General features: G+C 35.4%; 1 protein-coding gene across 3 annotated transcripts in view; it reads left to right on the top strand.

Annotated features, from left to right (window-relative positions):
• Positions 1-733: 733 nt before the first annotated feature.
• ANO3 (anoctamin 3) overlaps positions 734-13,859 on the top strand; it is a 429,391-nt gene continuing 416,265 nt past the window's right edge. For 2 of the 3 annotated variants that reach the window (XM_088017428.1, XM_028117691.1), the window contains exon 1: positions 734-887. In XM_088017428.1, coding sequence (XP_087873554.1) covers positions 734-887 — 154 coding nt within the window. Of the gene's footprint in view, positions 888-13,787; positions 13,814-13,859 lie in introns of all 3 variants that reach the window. The other variant, XM_088017429.1, reaches the window with a different exon arrangement.

The following is a 13,859-nucleotide window of genomic DNA, read 5'->3' as shown; positions in this document are numbered from 1 at the left end:
CAAATTGTATGAGTCTCTTCTATTTTTTTGGATATTCAGATATTAGATAAATGATGTACAAATATCTTATTCCATTCTGTAGGCTGTCTGTCTTTTCATTTTGTTGATTGTTTCTTTGTTGTGCAGAAGATTTATAGTTTAATTTACCTTTTAATCTCCACAATCATAGTCATCTTTCAATAACAATCAGGACTATAGTCTCACAACCCTGACCCTGGAAATATCATTTAGGATTAATTTCCTTCCAAATTAAAACATTCCTTGATGAGCTGCCCAGTGGAAAAAAGCTTCATTCTCTTACAGTCCTTAGCCCCACCCAGCTGATCTTTTGTATACAGAAATGTGAATGAGAACTTCCAATACCAAGTTACTAAAAGCCTCTCTGCAGCCTTGCCTATGTCTTCACTTAACCCATTTTACTTTTCACCGCAGCCTCTCTGAATGGGGTTAGTACTGCTGTCATTTTAAGGCAGCAAGATATCGTCAAGAAAAACAACTCTAAAATCCATCCATCCTGTTGAAGTCAATTGCCTAGAAAAGGCATGAATACAGAAAACTTAGAGAGTCAGCTCTGCATGTTTTATTTCTTTTGGATTTCCAAGTGAGAATAATCACCGGAAAGCCTGAAGTTACCACTGATTATAATACAGTGATTTTTTTTTTCTGTCTCCTATGATTTTTAAAACTTCAGCAGTGTGAACTTTGGCTTACATAGTTCTTTAAGAATTTTGCCATGTCAACTGTGAAGTTTGAGCTGGATTATCTTTCTCCTGAAGGCTTCAGACATGAGCATGCTTCCAACCCAGAATTTACTTTAAACTGTTTGACTGAACTCTCTGATGATTCTAGTCAATTGGAACTTCAGCACTCCAATTCTGTCCCCACTGGTAAGCTAAACTTTAGATTGATATTTTTGTGTATCTTACATCTGTATTTTCTTTAATGTCAGATATGTAACAAATAAATCTTGATGTCACCTACTTTGTGGTGGTAAAACTGATGTCAATTTTAGTTTCTTCAGTTGTTTTTCCTCAAAATATATAAATAAATTTCTACAAAAAGAACAGAGCATTCTCCCAATAGAGTGAAATGCCAGAAAACAAACTTAAAGAACACACTTAAGAAAAATGTTAATAGTGAAGTAGATTTTGTTTTTCTGAACATTCAAGCCTATCAAGTCTTAGCTTTGTTTAGGATGATTGATGAAATCAGGGGTTGTATCCATAAACTGCAGAAAAAGTCCTGCCATCTTTCATTCATCTTTTTTATTTGTTTCCTTTTATATAATTATATGAAGGTTAATATGTGCTCTTTACCTTCTCATTAAGAATAAGAGAACATTCCTTTTGCTTATATTATTTTATGACCTAATTTAGATTCTATATGAGCTGACGGTGTTGACAGAATTCAATGTGAAAATTTTATTTTTTGACATCTGTGGGTGGTACTTATTTATCCAGCATCCAACAGTTTTCATTTTAGCATTGCCGTTTTGAGGAAACAATGCTATACACTAATAGTCTGCATACATCAAGAAATTCTGTGGGTTTGGTTTACAGTGAACAGCTATGAGAAGTCAATAATGAATTAGTTGTGCTTTGTAGAAAAAATGTATAATAAATAAATATTTTAAATATTATTCTAAAGTAAAATTCCCTTATGAGCTAGTTGTTTATCTTTCCTCATAAAAAAGACAGGCCAATGAGAAAAGTAAAAGTTAAGCAAAGTCTTCATAGCTCTGAATGTTACAGGACATTAATCTTTGTCCAATGAAAAAGAACTTGTAGGAATAACAAATTCCATTTTGCAACCAGAGGATTCTTCTAAGAAAACTTGGCATATTTATTTATTTTGAGGTGTTTGAAAAGAAGTTTTATGTGACGCCCAACCAATCGCTGATTTGTTGTTCATAGACTCTTGTATTATATGACTTGTTTATAGTATGGGCAGTTCTATAATCAGGAGATGTGACAACTTTTTAAATTTTCTTTCCTCCATACTATTATTTCTCTTTCTTAAATGGAAAGTCTTACTGGGTATTGAACCTATAATTTCATAAATGGAAAAATCAGTTTTGTTTTGTTTTGTTTTGTTTACAAATGAACAGTACATTACAGTAGGCTTAGGAAAATGAGGTTTTATAAATAAAGTATGTACCAGTTTAATCATGGTTTAAATACCCATGTTCTTTTCACCACTTTTCTGTCTTCTAGTCATCTCTGTTCCAGTTAGCACATCTATTCCAATCAATTCAACTGCTGTCTTTATGAAGCTGACATTACATATCTGTAGCTTAGGTATGAACTCTTCCCCAGTGCCTGGAAGACACTTTCACCTCAATATCCTTGGCCGTGCCTCAAATTCAACACAAATAAGCTAAACTCCCTAAAAATGCCTCCTCCTTCTTACATTCTTATTTTTGTCAATACCCCCTAAGTCATCTCAGACATTCCTTAGCATTTATTGCAATATAAAGTACATGTTTATTTCTATGCGCATTAGTTTAATATAGGTCTTTCTTACCTCTTTGTTCACCACTATGGCGCCACTACTCAATAGGGTGCCTGGCAATAAAAGATTCTTTATATCTTGACTCATTGATTGCCTGGCTGAGAGACTGAAAGATTGGCCCTCTTTATTTCCCTGGTTCGTGCACCTGTATAGTCTTCTACCTGACCTCACCTTCAGGTTTTCCAAAACAAGCCTCATCTACATTGACAGCCACACAATCCTTACTAAGCACAAGTCTGACCTATTCCCACCTTTGTTTGCAATTTCTAGGTCTGTGTGACCTTGTTTTAAACCTGTTGCTCTAGGATCTAAATCTTTTTTCCCCCCAGAACTTTGCTAGTTTCATATAACCTACCTATATCCTACAAGAATGGTTTAAACTTTCCAATTAATGTTCATGTTATTTTTTTCAAAATAATTTCTAATAAATATTTCTCCTTCCTCTGTTTATTAAGATCTCACTGAGAACAAAAATATATCATCTTCTTCCCAAATGCCTATGGTTAACTCTTTATAAAGGAATATTTCCTGTCTCTAACTTCCACAAAAATTTGTCCTATATATGAAAACGTTCACATTCTAGGTTGTTGTTGTTGTTATACATACAATGTCCATGTCTCCTCTTCTATCAGATGATGTTTCTTGAAGGTAATTGCCTTTTCAAAATTGTTTTTGCCTGTGCATCATGCACATGTCATAAATATGATTAATTGAGTGACCTAAATAGTAAAGTGAGGTTTATCTTTTAATTTATTTCCTGCCATAGGGAGTACTTGTGTAGGTCAAGTTATACATGCATTTTATCTGCCAAAATACTATGTGGAGATTACCACACAATTTTTTGCTTGGTGATATCATCATACAGGATAGTACCAATGTGGAATTTGTCCTTCATTTAAAACTGTTATGGAGGGGCACCTAGGTGGCTCAGTCGTTAAGCATCTGCCTTCGGCTCAGGTCATGATCCCAGGGTCCTGGGATCTAGCCCCGCATCCGGCTCCCTGCTCAGCAGGAAGCCTGCTTCTCCGTCTCCCACTCCCCCTGCTTGTGTTCCCTCTCTCGCTGTGTCTCTCTCTGTCAAATAAATAAATAAAATCTTAAAAAAAAATAAAACTTTTATGGAGCATTGAGCATCTTAGAATCTACTTTGTATGCTATATCTTTTCACCCTATATTCAAGAGAGTCAAGTTGATTCATTTAAAAGAGTAATGGAAAAAATAAAAACATATAAATATATTACATATTTATTCATTGAATATTTATGACTGAGAGTTCTTGGGGTGTCTATAGGAAAATGAAAATGAGGTAGTAGTAGAAGCAGGGAAAGAGTTCTGTCCTTTTAATATCAGTGATGTAGCAGTATGTTTTTAACATACGTACGCACATATCCCTAGCATGGGAAAATAAAATATAACAGGTGAATGTTAGTCCATAGAAAGTTGAGCAGATATGTCTAAAAAGAAATACGTTCAATTGTCAGCAAAAACAGTATTTACACATATAATTTATAGAACTTGAAGAGAATTCATACCTACATAATCTGAATAGTTCTCACAAGACGACTATGAGTAGAGTTCATTTATCTTGAACTTTATTAAATAAGAGTTTTCAAAGGCCAGAAAAATAATGTAATTGGACCTACAATGCACACATATATCTAATAAGTGTGTGTGTCAGTGGGGAGGGTGGTGGCAAAGACCAGAGGCAAGTTGAGGAGCTCTTAATCTGTTTTCCTCCTCTAAACTTAGTATTCTTTCTTTTTTTTTCTCAACACTGCATGGAAATTATGATTAAAAACAGTTCCATGGGAGAAAGATGCTTCTTTATGTTTCAGAAGTGTATTTCATCAGTAATCAGTAATGAGAATAGAAATATCATTCCTGAATTCTGGAATGTGCTTTAAATGACTTTTAAGGTTATGAACATTTCATCATCATGATCATCATTATCACCTTTGTGATGTTAATGATAAGCACATATATATCATTTCCTATATATCAAGCAGTGCTCTGAATGTTCTATATGCGTATGTATACACACATGTACATACATATGTTTACATATATTTTCTATATCTATACACATATGTAAAAAAATATATATTTTTATCCTTGTTAAATGGGTAATATAACTTCCATCACAACACAGTCTAACATATTCGAGAATGTATGTGATTCAACTTTTTTTTTTAAAGATTTTATTTATTTGACAGAGAGAGACACAGTGAGAGAGGGAACACAAGTGGGGAAAGTGGGAAAGGGAGAAGCAGGCTTCCTGCGGAGCAGGGAGCCTGATGCGGGACTGGATCCCCGGACCCTGGGACCATGACCTGAGCCAAAGGCAGACGCTTCATGACTGAGCCACCCAGGCGCCCCGCTATTCAACTTTTTAAAAATTTGTTAACTTCATTTAATAGAAAATTTATATTTATTAGGCCCCAGAACCCTTTTACATAGAACATTTCCTAATATCCTGAAAAACCTGCTTTGGATATTTGGTGTTAAAGATATGAATTATGTAATGCTAGTGAAGTAATTGGAGAACTCTAATAAAAAGTCAAGATAAGGTCCTGTTCAGTCACCAGCAAGCAGTGTCACTTGGGCGAGGTTTTAACATCCCTCCTGGGTGATTTTTCTAATCTGTAAAATGTCTAGAATAGATTAGTTGATTTTAAAGGCCACCAACAGCTATAAAAAAGCTTAATGAAAATAATCAGATTTAGAGCATTTCCGATGCATATCATTAAGCTACATAAAGACCAGAATATAAAGAAGGGTCAAGACAAAGCCTCTGTTTACATATAATTTATAACAATAATAATGCAAATCAACTTATGCAAAGAATTTCATAATTTATGGAGTTCTTTTACCTTTGACTTTCACAACCACTCTGAAGATCAAATCGTTTTATTACTGCCATTTTTTATAAATGAAGAAACTGCATATTAGTGATATTTTACAGTGAAATTTTAGTAAGTGATAAACCAACATGGACCCAGACTTCCTCCAATTCCAGATATATTACACTAGTACAAGTGCGAGTACCAAACTTACTACTTACCCTGCTACTATGACAATAAGGAAGATGACAAAAACAGCATTTACTGTTTTGTTGACAATATGAAATACTTGAATCCTAGTCTCATTTTACTCTCCTAATATTTTGAAGCATGAAGAAGTCAAATATTATTATAATTGTCCATCATATTTCAAATATAGATATGTAGGTCACTAATTTACACACCAACTTGCTGTTTTCAATTCAGAATGGTTGAATTTAAATCTTTATAAGAAAAAATACTTAAAATAACCTAATAACCTAGGTAAGACTATTTGGTGTATAGAAAATGTTAACATGCTGATTTTAAATACTATGTTAATTTTGAATGTGTCCTGTATATTGGGTGAATCATTTTCAGGATGGTTTAATAGTATTAATCATCTTTTCCTATCTATATTAGAAAATGTATTGAATTTAAATAGTTCCTCCTTAATACTCATCACCCTGTTACCCCCCTCCCCCCACCCCACTTCCCTCTGAAACTGTTTGTTTCCTGGGGTCCATAGTCTCTTATGGTTCCTCTCCCTCTCTGATTTCTCCCCCTTCAGATTTCCCTCCCTTCCCCTATGGTCCTCCGCACTATTGCTTATGTTCCACATATGAATGAAACCATATGATAATTGTCTTTCTCTGCTTGACTTACTTCACTTAGCATAATCCCCTCCAGATTCATCCATGTCGATGCAAATGGTAGGTATTCATCCTTTCTGTTGGTTGAGTAATAGTCCGTTGTATATATGGACCACATCTTTATCCATTCATCTGTTGAAGGGCATCTCGGCTCCTTCCACAGTTTGGCTATTGTGGACATTGCTGCTATGAACATTGGGGTGTATGTGCCCCTTCTTTTCACTACATCTGTATCCTTGGGGTAGATACCTAGCAGTGCAATTGCTGGGTCGTAGGGTAACTCTATTTTTAACATCTTGAGGAAACTCCCTACTGTTTTCCAGAGTGGCTGTACATAATAATAATTAAAACAAAAAACATACAAACAAACCAAAAAAAAAAAAAAAACCCAAATACAAAGAAACAAAAAAATAAATAGTTCTTAGTAAGCCAACCCTAACTTTTGAGGAGTTATTAAATGCTAGAAGTTGACCCATGGTTGCTATATTTAAAAATTGCTCTTGAGTTATTTCCATAAATGACTTGTCTCCTTCCCTAAATTCTTTTATTTTTAAAGAAAATCTCAAATCTTAGCAAGGTGCTGGTGTATTATAGATTGATTACAATATTTTGAGCCAAGTAAGAACACTTTTTATTGTCTTTCATTTACAGCTGAAGATTAACTTGAAATGATTTACCTGGAATCAGCATAGTTAGTTATAACCAAAAATGAAGATAAGAAGTTGGGTCTCATGATGTTCTGTCCATTGTATTTTACACTAAAATAAATATTTTCCCTCAAAGATTTCTTGGTATCATAGCTCTCTGATACCAGATAAAAATAAATCTACTCTGCTGAAGTATAACTTAAGTCATAAGACAATTAACTCTTTCTTAAGAATAGCAGAATTTAAGGTCTCGTATGATCTCGAACAAATACCATATTTAAAAAATAAAGTATTACACTATCCACTAGTAGCCAGAGGAATAAACATTTATAAACATTATATATCCCCATAAAACCACATGATCACAACATATACACACATCCAGTCACTGCATTCTCTCAGAATTTGACTATATTTATCTTTCTGGATAGGTCTTGGAACCTAGAAATGACTAACCGCTCTGCAGAAATTCCAGCTGTGCTAAAGTCAGCTTAAGAAAGAAAATCTTCATCATCATGGGTGATTTGGGGCTTTATGAAGTGGGCTTTGCACTGGTTATTTCTTTGTCTCAGGAATTGAAGAGCATGGTTTCTAAGGATATGCAAGGAGATCCAAAGAATAGATTCTGTTCTATGACCTTGGGATAGAGGGTGAGCATTCAGCTAATTGCAGCCCAGAAGACCGTCTCTGACCAAAAAGTAAATGGCCACTGTGTAAAAGGATTTTTGCTTAGTTAGGAGTCAGAGGTCCTAACTTTTTTTTTTTTTTTTAAGATGTTATTTATTTGTTTGACAGAGAGAGAGAGCCAGAGAGCACCAGTGGACGGAATGGCAGAGGAAGAGGGAGAAGCAGGCTCCCCACGGAACAGGGAGCGTGATGCGGGGCTCTATCCCAGGACCCTGGGATCATGACCTGAACCGAAGGCATACGCTTAACTATCTGAGCACCCCAAGTGCCCCAGAGGTCCTAACTTTTTGAGATGCTTAGAACTAAGACCAGTTGCAGCATTGACTAACGATAGTTATAATGCTACCATCATCAACTATTTATATTTATTAGCTGTCTAGTCTGTGCCCAGGTCTCTGCCACTTTCTAAAAAATGTCAAGTATTTGGATGGTCCAATGCCTGCTTTAACTGCACTCTCAAAATCTAGTTATGAAAAAAACATATGTGATTGAAATAGGTAACTATTTCATTCTGTCAGTCTCATTCAGGACAGGAATCAGCTGGGAAATAGTGCTTTAGCAGGATGGTTTCCAAAGCCCAAGTATGGTCCATGGAGCGTTTGCATTAGAATCACCAGGATACTTGTGATACATGGGGATTCTAGGGTCCCATCCCAGATTCTTTATATGTAAACTCTGTGGGTACAATCTAGGAACCTAGATTTTAGAAATACCTCATTATGTCCATACACACTAAAGTTTAAAAATGCTTTGGTTGGGGCACCCAGGTGGCTCAGTCGGTTAAGAGTCTGCCTTCAGCTCAGGTCATGATCCCAGGGTCCTGGGATGGAGCCCCACATCGGGCTCCCTGCTCAGCGGGAAGCCTGCTTCTCCCTCTCCCACTCCCCCTGCTTGTGTTCCCTCTCTTGCTTTGTCTATCTCTGTCAAATAAATAAATAAAATCTAAAAAAATAAAATAAAATAAAAACGCTTTGGTTAAGGGTCATGATAGGTTGATCAGCAAGGGCCCCTACAATGATCCCTATATTATGACACTCGTTCCAGATAACTTCTGATAATAGTAATCTACGACCAACTATAGCTCCTTTGTCAACATGCTTTTCTACTAAGGCTGTTAATCCATTGACATACGTGACAGAGTGTTTTCCTATTTTTCTTACATTTGCATATTACCCTCAGATAAATTCAGATCAAACTCTTCCAAAGAGCCCTCCCTCTTATCCTTTATATAAAACATCTATATTAAAAGTATAAGGAAAATATATATATATATATATATATAATACTATGTTAAAAGTATACAGGAAAAAAACATTTTCCTGTATTGGATGCCCAGAATATACATTTCTGTGGCATTGTTATCAATGTTAAATGTTTATTTTCTGCATTTAATCTTGTATTTAAAATGTTCTGCTGTTAGATATTGGGTGTAGTCTTCAGTGCAATTTTATCAAACAGAGAATAAACTCCCACAGGATAAGAGATATCTTGTACTTCTCTTCAATTCCCTTAAGGAGGGACCAGCAGAGAGCTCTATGAACTGAGGAGCTGAATTGCTTATTTCTAATATGACTTTACAAAGATGGGCCAATTGATAGAAACCTTCACTTCCTTTGTGGAATTTTTAAATGTAACTGATCTCTTAATGGCTCTGCCTAGGGGCCTTCAACTCATTCTGTCTTAAGAAGAACAATCTAAGTTCATATAATATGCATACTTTGGCTGCCATGGTAAAATGAATAGTTAATGCTAATGTGATGTTGTAAAATGAAATAACCCCAACAACCATCATTTTTTAAATGCCTGCTGAAAATATTCTACTAGGAATTGAGTACATCTATGATAACTCAAAATGATAAATTAAAAAGTGGCCTTTCTGTGGCCATTGCATACTGCATAATACCTGGTGGAGTTCACTAAACTGGATAAAGATCGAGATAGATGCAAATATACAGATATTTCCCCTCAAAGGTATCATGGTATCGTGTCTTCCTGATGGCAGATGAACAAATGTTACTCTGTTTTTTGGAATAGGCCTCAGTACCTTCGCTTATACAACACTTCATACAGAAAATCAAGGATTGCAGTGAAATGTTTATGATAAGATTCTCAGGTTGGCATGGTGAAATACAGCCACGATCTTTATTCATAAAGCTCTTTCTGGGAAGCAGTTGACAAAGTACTCTCTATGAAATAGTGGGTGGGTTGTCGTCTTAAAGTATAAAATCGGGCATGGTACTGATAATTTATAACCAGTTATAGAAAATGTACTTAACTTGCAAGCATTCTTCTCTTCAAAAGTACAATAGATTCTAGAGTCTAGAAATCATTGTATCAGCTTGATAAGGTCTTAGGCTAAGTTTTCAGGGGGAAAATATCATAGAACATGCTGATTATCAGCATGGAAATAGAGAAATAGCTGCTACTGACTTCAGAGTCATGTTGCTTCTGCTGAGACTACAAAGCTTTCACCTCTGCTCTGACACCAGAGTACACTGAAAATCACTGAGTAAACAGGAAAAAGACACAGCAATACCCCTCTATACCAAGCCTCTGCCATGATTGGTTTCTTCCTGAGTCACTGCTGAACTTCTACTCTGGAGTGGAAAGAACTTCACAAGAGACACACTGGCCAAGAATAGGCAATAGGTGGATCCAGCCAGAGAAAGCCACTCCAGAACTGTTTCCTCAGTTGAAAAACAGGGGACTTACAGAGTACACTCTCTGAACGTCTTTCAAAGATTCTCTGATTTAATTTTATAGGCATTTACTTAAAAAAAAAAAAAAAGGGTCTATCAGGAGGGTCCAGCAAGTTCTGCAAGTCACCATAATTTCTGATTGCTTTACAGCTTAATATAAATTTGCACACTGGGGAAATTCATCAATTCCTTCTGATCCCCCGGCTTCCTATGGCTGTGTATGGTCTCACCATCACTGTTGGGCTTTTTCAAAGCTCATTGTGCTACATGACATGGGGATACTTTCCATGTCCTCAAGAATGTTGGAAAAACCATTGCTTGTCCCTTGAGTCAGCTGTGGTGGATCCTATTACTGAGAGTGGTGTTTTGCTTATTTTTAGATGACCAGTGAACTACCTACATTTCCCATGTTTGTATCTTATTTTCACATTCTCAAGTTTCAGCTTCCATTTTGCTTGTCCTTTGCTTTCTCCTGGTCTATAATTTGAGTTCTCAAAAGCTAAATATACTTGTTTATGTTCTCTGAAAATTCTATGCAAAAGTTCTTGCTCTAATTTATGAGGAGAAAATATGTAGACTACAAATATAATCTTAGATTTAATATTCTCACATTCTACTTTCTATAAGTTAATCCAAAAGTCTACGGCATTTATTTTTATAATTTTTTGAGCTACAGATTTTAACTGAACACTCATTGCTATAGAAGGAGTTATCTACCTAAGAATAGACCCTGTAAAATAATCCAGTATCTTTATGTAAGTTAAAATCATTATTCTGCATAAACAACAATAGAGAGGTAATTGCTTAGACTCTAGTCAAACTGGAGTTCAGAGGTTGTTCTGATACTTCTTAGTTGTGGGATTTCTGTCAATCAGAAAATTCAGTGAATCTCTGTATGTTTCTATTTCCTGATATATAATAAGGGTGTACAAATCTCTACCTCACAGAGTAGTTAAGAATATTAAATGAATATTAAATGAAACAACAACAAAAAAAACATTTAGCATAATACCTATAACTAGTAAGTATCTAGGAAATGCTGTTATTCTAAATATATAATATAGGATAGATTATATATCATAATGGTATTGCAGAATGTGGTAAGTGACCATGTTCTGGGGATTACAGTCCATATGGGGCAAATTGCATAATCTACATAGAGCAAACTGAGCTGCTTAAATTCAAGTACAGTTGTCCACATCCTGGAATACATGACTAGGCAGAGAATAAAGGTCACAAACTTCAGGAGCATTTATTTTATTTGCTAAGTTATCCCATTAATGTTTAATATTAAAATAAAGGAGGGTTTGGTAGGAAGTAGAATAAATATGTAAATTAATTTTTATAATAAAATGCCAGACTTCAAAGAAAATTCTTGTTAGCCTAGAGATGTGTATGAACACTCACTTTTCTCTAATAAGAGAGACATTTCTAGGGGAAAGTTTGTGAAGCACTGGAAAGAAAACAGGTGTTGGTTTCATGAGAACCCTGGTTTCAGTTGGCTGCTTGGTCAGTGATGTTCCATGATGCCAGAGGGTGCTCACTGCATTTGATGAGGCCAATAGTTTGTCCTGGATCCTGTGAGGCTGTGTTAGTTTTAGCACTGACACCCTGAAACAATGTTCTCTTCTCAGGGTGTCATGGGTTTTCGAAAGCAGTTGAGAATTTTATTTTACTTCATTGAGAGTTGGGAAAGGGAAACATTTTTTGTGTGTTCTGGAAATTAAACTTCTGTCTTTTGTTCCCACTCTAGATAAAATAGGCAGAGGAAAGTCTTCTCTGTGTTCATCTTTAAAAGACTGTCTAGCCTTTAGAAGTGAGATGCCTTATCTGAACATTGAATAGTGCACTAAACAAGGAGGCAGAGATATTAGAGACAATCATATATTATCTAGATTAACTTGACTAAACTCATAGATGGGAAAAGCTAGATTCACAAGCTTCTCTTATGTGAGAATGTGAGAGTGAGGCCAAGAAAGCATGATGAGTAGCTTGCCTAATATTACATAGATAATTAGATATAGAGGTCAGTCTGTAATTTTCTCTATCTTGTATTGTCAGGCCCTCATGTGTCTTCTAACTTCTAATAAAGAATGGCTGGGCTTTGCCATAGGACACCTCTGGCTATGACTCAAAGATAGATTTTAGAGCTTGTGAAAGTTACTTAATATCTCTGCCTATTCTTAGTGGGATACCCACTTTACAGAATTGACTATGGGATTGAGAAAATGAATGAAAACAATGCCTTGTGCAGGGACAGGAATACATATTTAATGGATATGAGATGTCTCCTCATTTCCCACTTCCAGCATTCTGTCTACTGTATTACTCCCTTGTGGCTTCTCAACTCAAAAATTGCTGGGCCATTCATATGAGTCGCTCTGAAGACTGGAGGTAATAAATCTGAAAATCAAAGTGTTCTACAAATACACGTATCACTGTGAGTTTTCTAATTAATGCTTGCAACCACATGATTTTTAGATCAAACTTTCTTGAAAGTGATTTATTAATTTCAAAAAGATAAAGATCTGGGGGTATGGGTCTAAACATCTCTGGTAATGTAAGAATCCTGATCTCATTATTTGTCGGTTTAGTTTTCATTACCACTGAAGAAATTATTGTTCCCCTCTATCTGTCCTGCTGATGTTTTCTTCAGAATTCTTATCTGATACCACAGTAGTTAAGTATAATTCAGCGTCTCATAGTTCTTCTTTTTCACTGAATATTTGGCTCTCACCGGCCAAATTTCAGAATTTAGGCTCTATTTCCAAGGTCACAGTGTATGTAAAAGCATGTAAAGAAGTGGTGAGTTCTATAGCAGATCCAAGAGCATGAATTTTGGAAATCACCTGATACATATAAATGCTACATATTTCATATTTCTGGTGAAAACACAATAACCACTGAGAGCTTGGTCATTTTTTTGTCTTGTTTTGCCTTGGAAGCCAAATGAAACTATTCTCAACAATTTATCTCATATCCTTATTATAGTCATCCTTTAAATGATGAATTGTTAAAAAGTAAAGTTCCGTTAGCTCAATAAAATACATATGCAGATTCTTTTAAATTTGATTTAAAAGGGACATTTTATCACAGACAAATGGTGAGGAGAATAAGTGGAATTAGTGGAAGTTCAAAGGTATACCTTGTTTATTATCTATGGGTCAACAATGTAAAAAAATAAAAATTATCTTGCTATCTTTTTTTTTTCTTAACATATATTGCAGGAGGGGAAGAATGAAGGGGGGTAAATCGGAGGGGGAGACGAACCATGAGAGATGATGGACTCTGAAAAACAAACTGAGGGTTCTAGAGGGGAGGAGGGTGGGGGGATGGGTCAGCCTAGTGATGGGTATTAAAGAGGGCACGTTCCGCATGGAGCACTGGGTGTTATGCACCAACAATGAATCATGGAACACTACATCAAAACTAATGATGTAATGTATGGTGATTAACATAACAATAAAAAATATAAAGAAAAAAATTGAAATTAAAAATTAAAAAATTAAAAAAATTAAAAATAAAATGTAAGACAAGGTTAGGAATTAGGAGCAACTGGGTAGCTCAGTCAGTTAAGTGTCCAACTCTTGATTTTGGCTGAGGTCATGATCTCAGGGTCTTGAG

The sequence above is a fragment of the Eumetopias jubatus genome, unplaced genomic scaffold (assembly GCF_037043125.1).
Source record: "Eumetopias jubatus isolate StellerSeaLion01/CBP00866 unplaced genomic scaffold, mEumJub1_p1.0 scaffold_13, whole genome shotgun sequence".
Classification (NCBI taxonomy): domain Eukaryota; kingdom Metazoa; phylum Chordata; class Mammalia; order Carnivora; family Otariidae; genus Eumetopias; species Eumetopias jubatus.
Note: the sequence above shows the minus strand (reverse complement) of the source record. Positions and strands in the feature narration are given on the sequence as shown.